At 44.9% G+C, this 16,973-nt stretch overlaps 1 protein-coding gene across 3 annotated transcripts in view; it reads right to left on the bottom strand.

The window, feature by feature from the left end:
* PDE8B (phosphodiesterase 8B) overlaps positions 1–16,973 on the bottom strand; it is a 386,263-nt gene that overhangs the window by 151,817 nt on the left and 217,473 nt on the right. For 2 of the 3 annotated variants that reach the window (XM_027100776.1, XM_027100775.1), the window contains one exon: positions 669–728. In XM_027100776.1, the coding sequence (XP_026956577.1) occupies positions 669–728 (60 nt within the window). The remainder of the gene's footprint in view (positions 1–668; positions 729–16,973) is intronic. The other variant, XM_027100777.1, reaches the window with a different exon arrangement.

Here is a 16,973-nt window from a genome sequence, read left to right on the forward strand (position 1 = left end):
GCTGCAGGCGCTGGCCCCTTCTCTCCCTGGAACCAGGAGCCTTGGTGCTTCAGAGCCCAGTAGGCTGCCTGCCTCTAGTCACACAGGACAACAGTTACCATCACTGAGCACCTTCTACTGCCAGGCAGTGTCCCAAGCACCTGATGCTATTTCCTTGAGCTCATAACTTCCTAAGAGAGAGACATTACCGTCTCCACTTTACAGACAAGGCACTGGGTAGAGAAGTGAAGCAATACATGCAAGGTCACAGAGCTGGTAAAGGCAGAGCCAGGATTCCCACCCAGCCGTGGCTCGTGGCAAAGCCCTGCCCTTTACCACACACGGCTTCTTCCCTTTCCAGCTGCGGAAGCAGCATGTAGAACAGACGCGTTTTTTGGTGAAGAGTTGTTCTCCCTCACGACCTACCATGCAATCGCTCTACCTATTATATTATTTATACTCAAAATGGGGCAATATTTGTCTTCAAGAAAGCAATCTGATTCCTCGTTTGACATTAATAAAAACAAGCCTTTGCACACAGGCATATACACACACACCACGTATGGATATGTGGGCATGCACGTCAGGGCAAGGATGGCCATCTGCTGTATGTGAAAGAGCCCCTCGCGTAGTGCTTCTATAACCACTTGCTCTGCAAACCAAGTCCCTACAGAGGAACGGAGGTGTACCTGGATAGGATCCTGCGTCAGTCTCATGGGCCCGATGCGTACCTCTGCAGAAGAGACCTGCTAAAACAAACAAACAAAAACAGCACATGAGATGTGTCAAGTCATAAACTACAGGAATTGACAAATTCTTCCTTACACTGGATATTATGTCATGCCCCTTTGCAGCTAAATAAAAGGATCCAATTTATTGACATGGAGACAGTTTATAAAATATCACATACAGTACAATTCTGGTTTTGTAAAAGAAGGTATACATTTATGTGCATTGAAATGTCTGGGAGGATATATCCTCAAGGCTAAGTGGTAGGATTTCAGGTTATTTTTACCTTAAGTGCATGGATTTTTATAATAAGCACATACTATTCTTTACTCTCTCTTTATGGGAGAAAACAACTCAATAATTATTTACTGAGCACCTACTATTCTGGGCATGATGCCAGGCTGTTATTATTCCGAAATTTCCAAAGAGTAAAAATTCCTCTCATATGTGGAAGCTAAAGCATTTTGATGGTTTAAGAGTGTTCCTATATTTAGATCATTTTTTATCTTCATGTTTTAGTATGAGGAATAAACAGCTTACTTTTACCCGTGTTGACCATGACTAAATTATTCATTTCAGTTGTACCTCCTCAAATAAACCGAGTAACCTCACACCAGGACCACAGGAAACTGAACTCTGTCCCATAACTCTAGGAATGAGCTTAGGTGTTCACTGGCCAACACCATCTAACTGCCTTTGGCTGCAAGCAGAGAGAAAATATTTCTCTTTATTTTTAATTACTTTACTTGGATTTCTAAAAATAACTTTTCTCTAGACAATTGGATTGAAGGTCTTGGCCTCACCTCCATGGATCCAGGTTTGTTTTTCTCTAAGAGGCTGCAATCGTTTTGCCTCTACTTAGCAGCTTATCCTGCATTCAACACACTAGGTTGGCCCCCATGAGTCAGACAGGACAGCTTCAGCAAGCATCGGAGTTCACAGGACCAGAGACATTTCAGTGACCCAAGGGTCAGAGGAGGCTTTATCAGTTGAACAAGAAAGGCAGAGCTTTCTTTACATTAGACTCGAAGACTACTAATTTCCCTTTCTCCTTTCTTTCCCTTTAACTGCAGGTGGGCATGGTGTGAAGCTTCTCCAGAACATAACCACGAGTTGCCGATGTCCTTTTCCTCTGTCAGGCGGATTCCTCCAGCCCGCTCTGCGGTGAGCTCTCAGGAGAGCAAAGCTGGGCTCTCCTGCCCTGCTTGGGGAAGCAGCCTCCCCACGGTGAGTCCTTCCAGCAGGGCTGGAATGACTCCTTGGGTCCCTGAGCCTGTGGACCTGCGACAAGTCCCTTCAGTGTTGCACTGCGGTCCTCAGGCCTAAGTGACACACTCCAGTTGCTTTTCTCTAAGCAAAACAATGCCCTGTGAGCGGTCTGTACTGATACGTGCACAGCCCCAAGAATTCCCCTGGAAGGAGAACGTCACCAGGTCTCCTGCATCACTGGGACTCTGGCCACCACACAGCCTCACCCTAAAAGCAGTTTTTATAGTCTGAAATAGACACCCTCCCTCAAAACCAGTGCAACCGCCAGAATTCTGCTACAAAGTTAACGACTGAGAAGTGAAACCAGTTTGGTTCAGAAAGAGAAATGTGACTGAAAATCTGAGGTATCTTTGTGCTCTCTGGTCTCTCCTGGCAGAGTGCCTGCACCACCCACAGAAGCCCCTGCGACAGGGCCTCCTGCACTTTCTCCAGCAAAACTGGCCCTGCACAGGGGGACCCAGGGGCAGAAGACAAATGAAACAAGAAATCAATAAAAGTTTAAAAGCAATCAAATAAAAAGTGGCTCGCTTTGGAAGGCTAATGGACTGGGGCAAGGGCAGAGACTGCCCCCAAAGTGATAATTCCCTCCTAACCGACGCATTCCTGTGTACTTTGAAGGAACGAACGTATGCACGACGTTGTTAAACAGGCCATGTTCAACTCTGCCAGCAAAGCCGCTGATGACTGCGGGGGCCCTCCTGTCTCCAGCCCTGTGCTAGGCACTCTCACACGAGCGACCCTGGCAGGAGAAAAGCAACAGGCACGGAGTGACGGCATGCAGTTTTAGAAGCAAGCCTCAATCTAGAAGATCCTTCTCCTGCTGACAGACAGGAAACACCCTCCAACTTTCCCCTGCAGCACAAGAGTTCCCTGCCCGCATCCAGCATTTTAACCTCCTCCGGACCCACGTCAGCGGGAAGCTGCCACCTGAGGCAGAGCCCAGGAGAGGAACTGCAAGGTCGCTGAGCTCTCTCCAAGACCCCGGCCTCTGCCATCCCCTCCCATCCCCCCCAGCCCCACGTCCCTGTGCTGCCTCCCAGAGAGCACAGGTCAACTTCACCACCAGCCTGGGAGCCTCGGTTTCCCAGCTCCCCTAGTCCTGACCTACACGTCACTTCTTGTCTCTTGGTGTGCCTTCTCCTTCTTGGTCTGCGCTCCAGTCATCAGACTTTGGCTTCTGTGTCCAACAGAGGTCAACTATCCCAGCAGAACTGGAACCTCTCCTCCTGGCCTATGAGGGATGGCCCAAGGCCTGACCAGCAGCAGGTATGGGCACAGACAGCGGCAGCGGCCTGCAGAGTTCTCCTTCTAACATGGGAGTCTTATTGCCTGCATTTCACCCATTTCTAAGAGAACAAATTATGAACAGAAACAGGAGACCGTTTACTGATGTCTGTGTAGTCAAGCCAAGATTCTCTACTACAAAGAGTGAACTTTGAGCAACTGCAGATACACAGATCCTCAATTAGTGTGTTAGCTCTGATTCCAGGATGCGACCACATTTGCCAAGGACACAGAAGCAAGAAGGAGGTGGGGTCATAGGTATTACAATTCCAGCTCTGGAGAGGAGAGGAGGATAAGTTGAGAGTGTGAAGAGAGACACGCTTCCTAGTGACTCCGACCCTCATGGCTCTCTCCAGCAGCCAAATGAGGAAGCACTGCTGGCTGACAGTGCAGTTTCAACTGTCCAACATTAATAGTGTGTCGAATATTTATGTGTACACACATGTGTGTGCATGGTCACCTACGCACACACACATACATATATACATGTAGCAGGGTCACCAATTCACACTCAGATGAGTTGGCTCTTCAGGAAAAAAGAAATGTCCTATTTTGTATCATTTACTGATTCTACGGTGTAAATACTTTCACCTTGGCTGATCTCAAGGTAGCAACCTAGGTCCCTGAACATGCAACTGGGAGTATATCTTTTCATTCTGAGAGGGTCTATGAGAGGCAAACTCATTCAGACTTGTTTGATAGGCAAATTTCTATCACTTGCTTTTGTTTGAGAATTCAGTGAGATATAGAATTCTGATCGATAGACATTTCCCCTCAGACTTTGAGGTTGAGAGAAAGGAGACCACCTTTCTGGTTTTGAAGGTGGGGAGATCAAGGAAGGCTTTATGAAGACGAGTGGGTCATGGATGGGAAGAAGAAGAGACTGGGCTGGGAGAGGAAATTCCAGGCATAGGAAACAACAGAAGCAAAGGCACAGAGGCAAGAATGCAAAGATGCTCGTCGGGGAGAAGACAGGAATCTAGAGAAGGTAGATTACAGAGCATGAAAGGGAAGACTAGGTTGTGGTCAGTTCCTTAGAGGATTCTGGAAAGGAAATCCCTTTTGATTCTGTAGGTACCAACCACATTGCAGGTTTTTGAGCAGAGGATTAACAAGATCAGATTTATGACTCAGGGAGAAAAACCATTTGGTTTGCCTACTTTCTGGATAGTCAAGAACAGAAATTTTGCAAAAACAAAACAAAGACACTGCTATGAGTAGAACTACAGCAGTGAAAGCAAGTGGGTAAAATACACCACAACAATCAAGGAAAAAAAAAATTACACCCCCCCCCCCACCCGCCAGCTTGGTTTCATATCCAAGGAGAGGGAACTCCAAGATGAAAACCAGCTGGTGCAGGGTAACCAGATGAAAGAGACTAAGTCTTGAGAGAAATCACAGAAGTTCAGGCAGCTGGTCCACCTGTAACTGCAGCATACTCTCTGGTGGTGGTGGCCACAGCTCTCGGTAGCTTCAGGAATTGTGCTAAATAACTTGGACTCCGGTTTTAGAGCTTCCCTCAAATATGAAGGTGGTGAGAATTCAGGCAAAGTGACTGAGCTGGAAGGCCTTCCTCCTGCATCTGCTCAGCAGAGCTGACTCGGGCTTGGAGGGCCGCTCAAGTGCCCCCCACTCTCTGAAGGCTGTCCAGGTCCAGTTGCACCCAGACAGGACTCACCACTCTCTCTGCTCAGTACTCCTCCTGTGTGCTTCTTAGCATTTACTTTACTACCCATTTAAATATTTTTCCCCTGGGCAAGGTTGTGAGTGTCCTGAGGGACACAGATACTGTCTTTTTCACTCTTTTGTCCGCAGCCTCTAGAAGGTGCTCAGTAAATGCTGGTGCTCAATAAAGAAATGGAATTGAATTAAACGGCCTAAGATCACACAGATTTTAAGTAACAGACTCAGGACTGAGACTGCATTTTTCCCGACTCCCAGTGCACTGCTCTTTCATTATCCTCCAAATTTTAAAGCATTAATTCTGACTGCACTCCCCATATTTCTCTTATGGGTTTCTGGACTCTGTTACAATTTTGCAGATGGATTCAGCACCTGGCAATCTCTGCTCACACCCTAGTAGTCTGTGCTGCTGCTAACGGGGCTGCCACCAGAAGGAAAAGTTCTGTATGTGTGTGTCTCTCTCTGTCGGGGTGGGTAGGGAGTTGCCATAACTTCTACCTTCCAAAAACAAGCTCAGAGACTGAATCCTCCCCACTTCAACAATTCCTTGGGAATCCATTACTCCCCACGACCTGCAGTACTGAGTGTTCACACCCAGGTGTATACACACGCACAGCTCAGGGCCAAGCCAACTTCACTTCATGAAAGGGGTACCCCATTGTAAAGATCATTCTTATTTGTAAATATCCTTAATCAACCCTGACTGCTGCCCTGTTGGCTCTGATTTTAAAACAGTAGTTACATCTCTCAAGGGGTCCCCTGTCTACCCTCCATTCCCAGGCCAAACTACTTTCTTTATTCCTCTGAGCTCTGGGTAAGCAAAGGTGGTATTTGACTTGTCCCTTTTAAATGAGCCCACGCCTGCCCCCTGGCTTCTGGTCAGAAAGGCACCAGCAGTGCAGCCTCCACGTGCCCCACCATGAGACTGCTGGGCATCGCTGCTCCGGACTGGGAACCACTGACTCGTCCTGCCTCACCTCCCAGGCCCACTGTCCACCGAACACCCAGAATGCTTCCTTCTTCCTCCTGTCTGATCAGCCACAGGCCCCAGTGGTCAGCTCTGACCTCACACCAGCCTCCAGCCTTCGCCTCACTTTGATTCTCGCCATGTTCCACTGCCCCCTGGACCTTTCAGAGCCCAACAGGTGGTCCCAATCCTCCCCTCCCCTTCCTGCTTCCAATTATCTTACCTAGAAGTTCTCAACCTGGGCTTCTTATTAGAATTACCTGAAGAACTTTTAAATTATATGAATGCTTGGGTCCTACTTCAAACCAAGAGAGCTGGTATCTCTAAGGTGCAACCGGGGTTGAGAACCACTAGTCTATTCTTTGAGCAGACATGTCTGTTGTCAACTTCAGATGCTATTACATATTCATTTATGCAACAGATATCAATGGAGCACTTACCTGGTGGAAGTCACCAAAACCCACCCAGACTCAACCATCATACCTGAACCCAGATACCCACAGGATTTTTTCCAGATAAGCCACTCCAGAAACCCAAGATGATCATTTAGGCAAGAGGAAGATACACTCCTTCACATTTGATGAGTTACTCCCCCCAAACAGTATCCCTAAACTAGAATCAAAATAAAAATTTTTATAGTCTTTTTTGTTACATACACACACATTATATATATGGAAGATTACTCATAGTCATGAGATGCTCACAGTGGGCGACAGATCTACCAACTCCGTGTTTTATGCTCTGCTGGTTAGAATACTAATTTGGCAGCATGAGGTTTTATCACAAAAATACAGACATATAAATGTCTACTCATCAAAATATACAACCATAAAAGAAAAGATCACTTTGACTTTAAATTTTAAAACTCCTATTCACCAAAAGCAAAAGCAAAAAACACTCTAATAAAAGGGAAAAAAAGGTAGGTGCTAGCCCAAGAAATGACATCTACAGTATAGGAGACCAGCAAGTATTGGTAACCAGAACATAACAAAATCCTTAAAAACAATAAAAAGACAACCAGAAAGAAAGCTGGGCAAAAGATGTGAAAAAGAAATTCACAGAATAGGAAATATGCGTATGAAGAGACGCTCAATATTTAGTCATCAGGAATATAAAAATTTCAAATTACAATGAGATACCATGTCACAACCAGCTGTTTTTTGATCAACAGAACAGTAGAATTAAGAAGTCAAACACTACCTAGCATGGGCAAGAAGTAGACCCACAGGAACTCGTACATTGTTGTTGGGAGCGTAAATTGGCTCAGCCACTTTGAAAACATTCTGGGGATTTCTAGTAAAGATGAAGTTTCCGTACGACCTACAATCCACCTCCTAGGTGAATGGACCCCTGGGGTAGATGAGGAAGCACTTACAAGAACAATTGCAGCAGATTTAGAACCAAGATTTGGAAACAGCCTTATCCATTAACAATCCATTAACATCCATCACCAAAAAAATTTATATCAAGGAATATCCATACAACGGAAATTATACAACAATGAAAATGAAACAACTCGAGCTACCCATTCCAAATGGACAAATCTCACAAACATCAAGTAAAAAAAATAAGTCTCAGAAGAACACACACCTTAGAGGTTTTAAAGTATTTAAAATAATATTGAATATAGTGTAAGAGTATATTATAACGGTACAAAGAAATGCGTATAAATTCCCTATGGAGGCAAGTGGTCCTACTGGTGGAGAAGGAGATGTATTCAAGGGCTTCAAGTATTGTTCATCGTTGATTTTTTTTTTTTAAGCAGTGAATACTGAGCCCATAGGTGTTTACTGGATTATACGTTCCAGTTTGTTGATATCTTAAATATCACAAAATAAATTTACGATATATTTAGTTTTATGAGAAAAGCCTATTTCCTATTTTGGGGTTAACATTAATTAGCAAGTAGGCATTATATAAATATTCTACATATACTTTTTTTTTTTCCCAGTAAGGTCTTTATTTGGTAAAATAAGATGCTGTATTTAAAATTCCTCAGAATACAGACAGAGTTTCCCTGAAACTTGGTAAAATGAAACCCTAGGAAATGGGGCTGGGACTCGGGGGAACTTGCTCAAGGTAACTAATTGCTCTGTGCCCCAGTAAGACAAGAGGGGATTCAGGATCCACCCCCCCCATGTGCATCATCCCATGTAACAGGCACAGCAAACCCACAAACTTAACGCTAAAGAAGTTAAAGCTCCAGAAAGGTTACTCAACTCACCTGAGGGCAGGAGTTGAGATTTAAGCCCAGACCTGCCTTTCTTGGAAGGAAGGCCATGTTCTTATTTACATATTAACTTATATCTTGATTTGTTCTAGAAAGGTCTTAAGATGGTACACAAAGAGACTCTAAGTAAAAGTTGTAAAAAACTTACACATAAGATGTGGAAGATCTGGCTGAGCTTGGGGAAGGTGAAGCAAGTAGGGAGATCAGTACATACCACGTGTGTCACAGGCGACGCAGTCAGAGCCAGTGAAAGCAAGATGCGACCCAGAGGCGCCCCGAGGCGCTGGACCAGATGCCGTGATGGGCTTTCCAGCACGGTGTCTTATGATGCCCCCTGCCCTCTCCCATTCTCTACTGTCGCTGTTGGGGACAAGGCTGTTCTTTCTTAAGAAGTATTGTCATTACACTCAGTGACTCTTACTGGGCGAGTGGAGAAGAGGATGATATATCCCACCATGCCTGGAAAACACCACAGTGACAAAGGACAGATCCACCCTCTGGTTAGCGCTGAAATGGTAATTAAAAATAAACTTAAAAATAAAGGGCTTCCCTGGTGGCGCAGTGGTTAAGAATCCACCTGCTAATGCTGGGGAAACGAGTTCAAGCCCTGGTCTGGGAAGATCCCACATGCCGTGGAGCAACTAAGCCCATGAGCCACAACTACTGAGCCCATGAGCCACAACTACTGAGCCCATGAGCCACAACTACTGAGCCCGCATGCCACAACTACCGAAGCCCGTGCGCCTAGAGCCTGTGCTCCACAACAAGAGAAGTCACCACAATGAGAGGCCTGCGTACCACAATGAAGAGTAGCCCCTGTTCGTCACAACTAGAAGAAAGCCTGCATGCAGCAATGAAGACCCAAAGCAGCCAAAAAATAAATTTATTTTAAAAAAATAAATAAAAGGCAGAAGACATCCAAGATGCCAACAGATCCATGCACAGAAAATGTGGCCAGCATAGTCTAATGGAGAAACCATCCCACTCCCCATAAATATCAGATGAAAGAGAGAAATTATTTAAACACTGGAGTCATTTCATCTACAGCCATCAGAAAAGAACTGTCTGAAACAGACTGTGTTAAAATGGGGGCGGGGGGAAGGTCTAGAATACAATCCATGAAATGGTGAGTACACCTGAAGGAGGCTAGCACAAGAAAGCCCTAGAGAGAATTAGCTTTGGGCGGGGGAAACCCTAATTGCACTTCAATATTATGATTATGTCAAAAAGCTTTACATCATACATGCCATACAAGAATCAAGGCATCAAGCTTTCATTAACCTAGCAACTCAGCTGCAGTGTCACTGGGCCAGGCATGTGTGTCAACATAACCATTCCCAGATTCCAAAGGTCAAACCCAGGGCGTGACCTGGAGAACAGAAGAATTTAAAGGCAACTGAAAAACGTGACATCCCTCAACTAACTTCCTTCCTTTTATTGGGAATATTGCTGATAATAGAAACAGCTAGATGACTTCAAGCACTCAAAATTACATTGTGTAACAGAGGATGAGCAAAGAATGTCGATCTCTGATTATTCAGAAGGCAATTACCCGGACTGTGGAAAAACCCAAGCATTTCTGATGCCCTTCCACCCTGCTATATGCCTTCTCCTTTAACATTAAATGAAGATGGGACAAAGTGGGGAGGGATGATATTCAAATCCGTCAGTTCTGTTACATGGTCAGCAGTTCTGGTAAATAGATTTGATGGGCAAGAAAACAGAAACCACCTGCTGAAAATGAGTTTTAGAGATATCCTGTGGATTTCAATTATCTATGCTGCCTCTGTCCTCGGTTTTATCACTGAAAAGCTAGAACCGCCTTAGAGAACCAGTAGCCAAATGTCTTCCCTGTTTGACTCCAGGAGAATCTCACACTAGGGCCCGGGTGACCCTGAAGCAACACTGGATTTTTAGCCACAGCTGGCACCACACCAGAACTGAACCACGCTCGCTTTCCTGACTCTGGCGTATCGAGGCCACTCACACTGGGTGAACTGTCACCGTCAGACCCTGAGTCCATGGACCGTGTGGACGTCAGGGGTGATGAATCCGCGTGGACTGTTGACTCCACTTAAAAGCTAATCCCATTTCAACGAATCCCATGTAAAAGTAACAAACTCATGAGAAGTAACCCGCAAAATGCAAATGCCCACTTTTTTGAAAAGGAATTTTACTTAGCTGGCAAAAACAATGATTTCCAAACAGTTATTCATCATATGCACAGTTCCCATCCTAAAGACGTAAAACCTAAGTGAAGCACTATACAATTAGAACCTCAACATTTTTAGAAGCTTAGCATATGGACAGCCGCCCCCGACACCAGCAGGGCATACCTTGAAGGTCCCCCCACTCCCCACCCCCGAGCCCTGTGCCCCTCCCCTTTATCTAATGAAGGTGCACACGTTGGGGGCAGGTCTCTGGGTCTCTGTGCTTGGCCCTCTGGGTCCACCGTGGCTTCCGTGAAAAGCCAAGGTGTCAACACCCCACAACCTTACTTCTTTTTTTAAAAATAGTATTTTTTTGGGCTTCCCTGGTGGCGCAGTGGCTGGGAGTCTGCCTGCCGATGCAGGGGACACGGGTTCGTGCCCCGGTCCAGGAGGATCCCACATGCCGCGGAGAGGCTGGGCCCGTGAGCAATGGCTGCTGGGCCTTCGCGTCCAGAGCCTGTGCTCCGCAACGGGAGAAACCACAACAGTAAGAGCCCCGCGTACCACACACACACAAAAAAAGTGTTTTTTAAGAGTTAGGGAGGAGGACAGGGGAGCACCGTGAGGGTGGAAGTGGCCTGTTTATGGGCGTGTGGCTGAGCTGAGGAAGGGCGCCTAGGGCAGCATCCTCCTCCTTCTCCCAGAAACCCAGAGAGTCAGAAAGGGGTAGCCAGTGAATGTGTCCACTGGGGAGGAAAACACCCAGAGAGCTCCCAAACACAGCAAAAGATTACTTAAGTCCACAAAGACCATTTTCTATTCAATCAAAGTACATTTCTTTAAAAAGGTGGTTCCAACTCACAACCTATCTTGGATTCCCGTACATGTCCCTCTTCTCTTGGCTGGAGAACAGGCTGAATAACACACTCTTATCTGACAGTGGAATGGAAGCGAAAGGCTCCCATTTGTTCTTGCTCTAAAGCTCCGCCCACTTGCGTCTTCTGATGAACCTCTGCGTACTCAAGGCATTAAATACCTTCATCTGAGAACACAGCGCTCTGCAAACAATTCAATAATGGTGGTAAGAAATAAGCCAGAGGTACCCACAGGGTGCTATGGGAACTCAGGCAAGATGCATTAAGCTCCCTCTGGGAACTCATGCAAATTTCCAGGAGATCACAGGAAAGCTCAATGATGAAGGAGGAGTGAGGCTGAGGCAGGTGAAAACCATGGAAGGGACATTTCTGGCCTACGGAATACCACGAGGAAAGGCAAAGAACAGAGTTCCTGTGGACAGCCCCGCGCAGTGTGGGTCTGGGGATGGGGATGGTGAGGCTGACCAGGGAGGAAGGGGCCGGCTCGCAGCCTTGCCCTGGTGAGAAGCTTAGGCTTACGGTAGCACTGCTGGATCAGTATTGAGCTGGATCATTCTGGCTGAAGTGTGGATAGATTAAGTGTGGATAGACTGGAAGACCAGAGACCAGAAAGGAGCTGCCGCTGCAATGATCCGGGCCTGTGGTTCTCAAAGTGTGGTCCCTGAACCAGCAGCAGCAGCACTGGAACTTACCAGAAATGGAAACCCTCAGGCCCATCCCAGACCTGCTGAGTCAGAAACTCTGGGGGGTGGGAGCAGCAATGTGTGAGCTGATCGGCCCTCCAGGTGACTGCAATGCTCGCTAAAATTTGAGAACAACTGGTAAAGACAAGAGTTGATAGGCACCTGTGCTAGGAGCAGCGTGGGGGGTAGAAGAGGACGAGTTCAAGGCTAACACAGGGCATAAAATCAACTGAGACATGTGTGGGCAACGGAGGATAAAGAGAGGAAGTTCAAGGATTTTGGTTTGAGTGACTGGTTGGAGCTGTCAAGAATACAAGAGGCCAAGCAGGCTTATGAGGGCTGATGAGTTACGTGCTGGACGTGCAGAGTTTGAGATGCCTCTGGGCCATGCAACTTGTCAGGCTGTGGGATATATGAGTAGGAAGCTCAGAGGAGAGGCAGTGAAAACCATGCCACCACTCGGAGCACGAAACCAAAGACAGAGCTCTGGAGACACCAGTATCAGAGGGCTGAGGAGAGGCAGGAAAGTCCACAGAAGCCCCAGAAGAAGGAAAAAGAGAAGGAAAAGGAAAACAAGCTGGTTCTCCCAGAACCTCTGGTACTGCCACAGGGCACAGCTAAGTAGGTTTTGTTCTCCTACCTTAATATTAGGGTATCTATTTATATAACTCACCATCATCAGTAAGAGTAAACCAATACTTGGTCATCTCAAGAGATGCCTAGATGGCATTTTGATAAAGTTCAGCATTCTTTTTTTTTTTTTTTTTTTTGCAGTACGTGGGCCTCTCACTGCTGTGGCCTCTCCCGTTGCGGAGCACAGGCTCAGCGGCCATGGCTCACGGGCCCAGCCGCTCCGCGGCATGTGGGATCTTCCCGGACCGGGGCATGAACCCGAGTCCCCTGCATCGGCAGGCGGACTCCCAACCACTGCGCCACGAGGGAAGCCCTCAACATTCATTTTTAAAATTTCTTTCTTGATAGCCTCCCCAACATCCACTCCTTCCTTCTCTCTTCCCAGGGTTCACTGACTGACTCCTGTTTGGGGACCTATGTGGTTCTAAAGAAAAAATGTGAATTTATATGAATATGGCTAAGCATTTGACTTCCCTGGCTACAGTGACTGGCTAGAGGTAGTTAAGTGACTTAGGCTGGTCCAATCAAAGTTGTAGCACAGGATTTTGCTAGGAATGCTGACAAAAGGCTGTTTTCTCTCACTCAGTCTCTCTCTCTCTCTCTCTCTCTCTCAGTGTCTCTCCTTCTCCCTCTTTCTCTCCCTCTCGCTTAATTCTCCCTGGTTGTCAAAAAAAAATTTCTTGAACAAATGTTTGCTCACTTCCCACTATATTCCAGTCACTGGGGGAAAAAAATGCTCATTACTAAACAAGTAAATACACAGCTCAATTTGGATTTGAACTCAGACTCCCTGACTTCAGAGCCTGTGCTTTCACATAAGATATCATACACCAGACTACCTGAGTGTCATCAAAGAAGACTGAAATAAATGGAATGATATGTGCCTTCCCGGATGGGAAGTCAGTATTTAAAAAGTGTCGTCTCCCCTAAATCAATATATTAATTACTGTAGATATCCTGACACCAACTTTAATTTGTAAAATTCTCAAATCCATGTAGAAGAATAAATGGCAGCAACTGGCTAACAAAATTATGAAGGAAGAGTTATTTTGCTCTGCAAGATGTACCAATAGACTCCAAAGATACAACTACCAAAACAGTGTGGTTCTAGCAGAGAGGTCAATGAAAGGTAACAGAAAGCTTAGGAACACACACACACAAGAATATATATATATATATATATATGAATATATATGTATATTTTCTCAGTTCCTAGGCTTTCTGTTGTCTTTCATTGACCTCTCTGCTACAACCATGCCGTTTTAGAAGTATGATTTTAGTAAATAGTAAAAGTGTCATTTTATAGTAGTGGGGAAGAAGTTGATAATTCAATAATTTCAAGAACGATAGTATAATTGGTTAACATGTGGGAAAAAAATCAAGTTAGCTCCATGCATCATGACATATATCCACATTCCTTCCAGACAGATTAAACTTTTAAATTAAAAAAACCCATGAGAATATTGACAAAATATGTAAGTGAACACTTATATCATTCAAGGGCCTGGAAGGTCTTGCTAAGAATAACATCAAAGACATAAACACTGAAGGAATGATTGTTAGAGTTTTACTAATAAATATATAAAAAGCATAATAAATATAAAAATACCAAAAAAAGAAAAAATATTAGTAATATATGATGGAAAAGGAGTTGGCATCCTTATAAGAGTTTGTAAAAACTCTAATAAGACAATTAGAAAAAAGGCAAGTATCCCAATTAAAAATGTGACAGTAAAGAAAGGACAGGCAATTCATAAAACAAACACACAAAAATAGGCTGTAAAAATTATGCAACAATGCTCAGCCTCTCTGGCAATCCAAAACAATTTTTTTGGATTGATTTCAAAACTAGATTCCACTTCTACTCATCAAATTCCAAAGATTTTGCAATGATAAACCCCAGTTGCTGTTAAAGGTCTGGGGAAATCAGTATTTTCCTTTCTGGAGGGAGAGAAAAACTGTCCCAGTGACTCTTATCCCATAACACACACCAAATGCCTTCCTGGATCTGGGTACCTTAAAATTTTTGGAGACTCTTTAAATTGCTGTCCTCTTTCCTCTGTTTATACATCTACCATAATACAGGCATACCTCATTTTACTGCACTTCACTGTGCTTCGCAGATATTGTTTTGTTTTGTTTTTTACAAATTGAAGGTTTTTGCCAGCCCTGCATTGTCAGATAATGATTAGTATTTTTTAGTAATAAAGTATTTTTGATTAAGCTATGTACTTTGTTTTTTAAGACATAATGCTATTGCGCACTTAACAGACTACAATATAGTCTAAACTCTTTTTGTTGTTGTTTTGTTTTGTTTTGTTTTTTGCGGTACGCGGGCCTCTCACTGCTGAGGCCTCTCCCGTTGCGGAGCACAGGCTCCGGACGCGCAGGTCAGCGGCCATGGCTCACGAGGCCCCGCCGCTCCACAGCATGTGGGATCCTCCTGGACCGGGGCACGAACCCGTGTCCCCTGCATCGGCAGGCGGACTCTCAACCACTGTGCCACCAGGGAAGCCCTAGTCTAAACTTTTTACACAACTTTAATAGGCACTGGGAAACAAAAAAATTTGAGTGACTCTATTGCGATATTCGCTTTATTGAAGTGGTCTGGACAGGAATCTGCAATATATCAGAGGTATGCCTGTATTTATCATGTTATAATTTTGTCACCATAACCACAAACTGTTGAGGGCAAGAGGACCCTAGGAGACAAATGCCAACTCTATCCAACCACAGTCAGAGAACCAGTAAATGATCAGCTGCGACAGGATGCATTCCAGCACCCAACGCCCAAATCCATCTGCTACAACCAAACCTCACAGATATTTGGTGACTGGGTGTTTAATATATCATTAAAAAGCTGAAGAAGGCCTTGGTAAATGGAAGATTACTTTGCTCCTTGGCACAAAATGTGGGCTTCTGGAGAACGAGAGCTGCCAGCGTTGCTGTTCATTTTTCAGTGTAACGCCAAACCTGGAATTCCTTTTCCCTGTATGTAACTAAGGGGTAATAACACAGGCCTCTTGGAGAGGGCAGATGTCGGCTCTGCGCTATTCATGGATATACCACCAGTGCTTGGCACATCAGGCAGGTGGTAAACGATACACATCATTAAGATCATTTCTCATTCATTCTTTTGAAAAATCCTTACTGAGCCCCACAGTAAGCCAGAAACGAAACATTTGTAATCTAACTTAATAAGCTGGATCATCATAACATAAGCTCTTTCTTTAGCTTGCATCAAAATGTATTCCCACATGTGAACTGCTTACATGAAAACACAAATGTCTACTTCTATATTAGCTAACTTTACCACCCCTGTCCCCCCAATATCACAGAAAACCAAGAACTGCTTTACATTCTCACTTTCATTATTACAACATAGTCTCCTACATATTGACCTCCTGAAGGATGATTTCCAACAATTTGCGAATTGGAAGGCTTCCAAGGGGTCATCTTCTTTAACTCTTTCATTTTACAGACTGCCAAATAAGGCCTAAGAGGGTACTGTTATGTTCAAGGTCGTACACAAGTCAGATGTCAAAGTGGGATAAAATCGAGGTCTCCAAGCTGCCAGGCCAATGATGCTTCCACCCTGCCCCCACTGCTGCTTCCTGGTAGTCACCAAAATGCTTTCCCTTCAAAAACAGAAGCACAGAACACCACATTTGCAGGCCTTTTAAAGAGAAGATGTTGGGGCTTCCCTGGTGGCGCAGTGGTTGAGAGTCCGCCTGCCGATGCAGGGGACACGAGTTCGTGCCCCGGTCCGGGAAGATCCCACATGCCGCGGAGCGGCTGGGCCCGTGAGCCATGGCCGCGGAGCCTGCGCGTCCGGAGCCTGTGCTCCGCAACAGGAGAGGCCACAACAGTGAGAGGCCCGCGTACCGCAAAAAAAAAAAAAAGGTGTTGGACTAGATTAACTTGTGGTCAGCTTTATCTCTAATTCCCTACCTCATGATTCTGCTTATAATTTAACATAAGGACTTATAAATATATACCATGTGCTTCAGAGAATGGCAGATAAACCACAAAAGTTAAAAGCCTTTGTTAGAAATTCTGAAAGACATTCTGACTTATTTTTAAATAAAGGGGCTAATCATGAGTTTAAAAATTTCCTCAAATGCCCCATTTTATCATTTTCCTCTATATCTTCTTCTCCAAAGCCTTTTGCAGAATCTGACATAATATATATATCCAGCCATGAAAGAAGGCAGACTAATTAAGCAGTCTCTGAAGCCACTGTACCAGAAGATATGTCTTTCAGTGTGGACTTACCTATTAGTCAAAGAAAAGATATAAGTGGCAATGTAAAAATCTAGAGGAAAAACTAAAGCAATGAAGGAGGGTAGGGGAAAGTGAGTAAGAGGTGACCCTTGTATATGGTTAGGTAAATCAAGGACAATTTCCATAAACTAAGAAGGATCCTCTGGACCACTGAGCTGTCTTGCTAAAGCTGAGATGGAGGTATGGGTCCTTGAGTAATAATAAAAA

This window comes from Aethalodelphis obliquidens, unplaced genomic scaffold (assembly GCF_003676395.1).
Source record: "Aethalodelphis obliquidens isolate GAN/ISIS:26980383/991018 unplaced genomic scaffold, ASM367639v1 scaffold4, whole genome shotgun sequence".
NCBI lineage: Eukaryota > Metazoa > Chordata > Mammalia > Artiodactyla > Delphinidae > Aethalodelphis > Aethalodelphis obliquidens.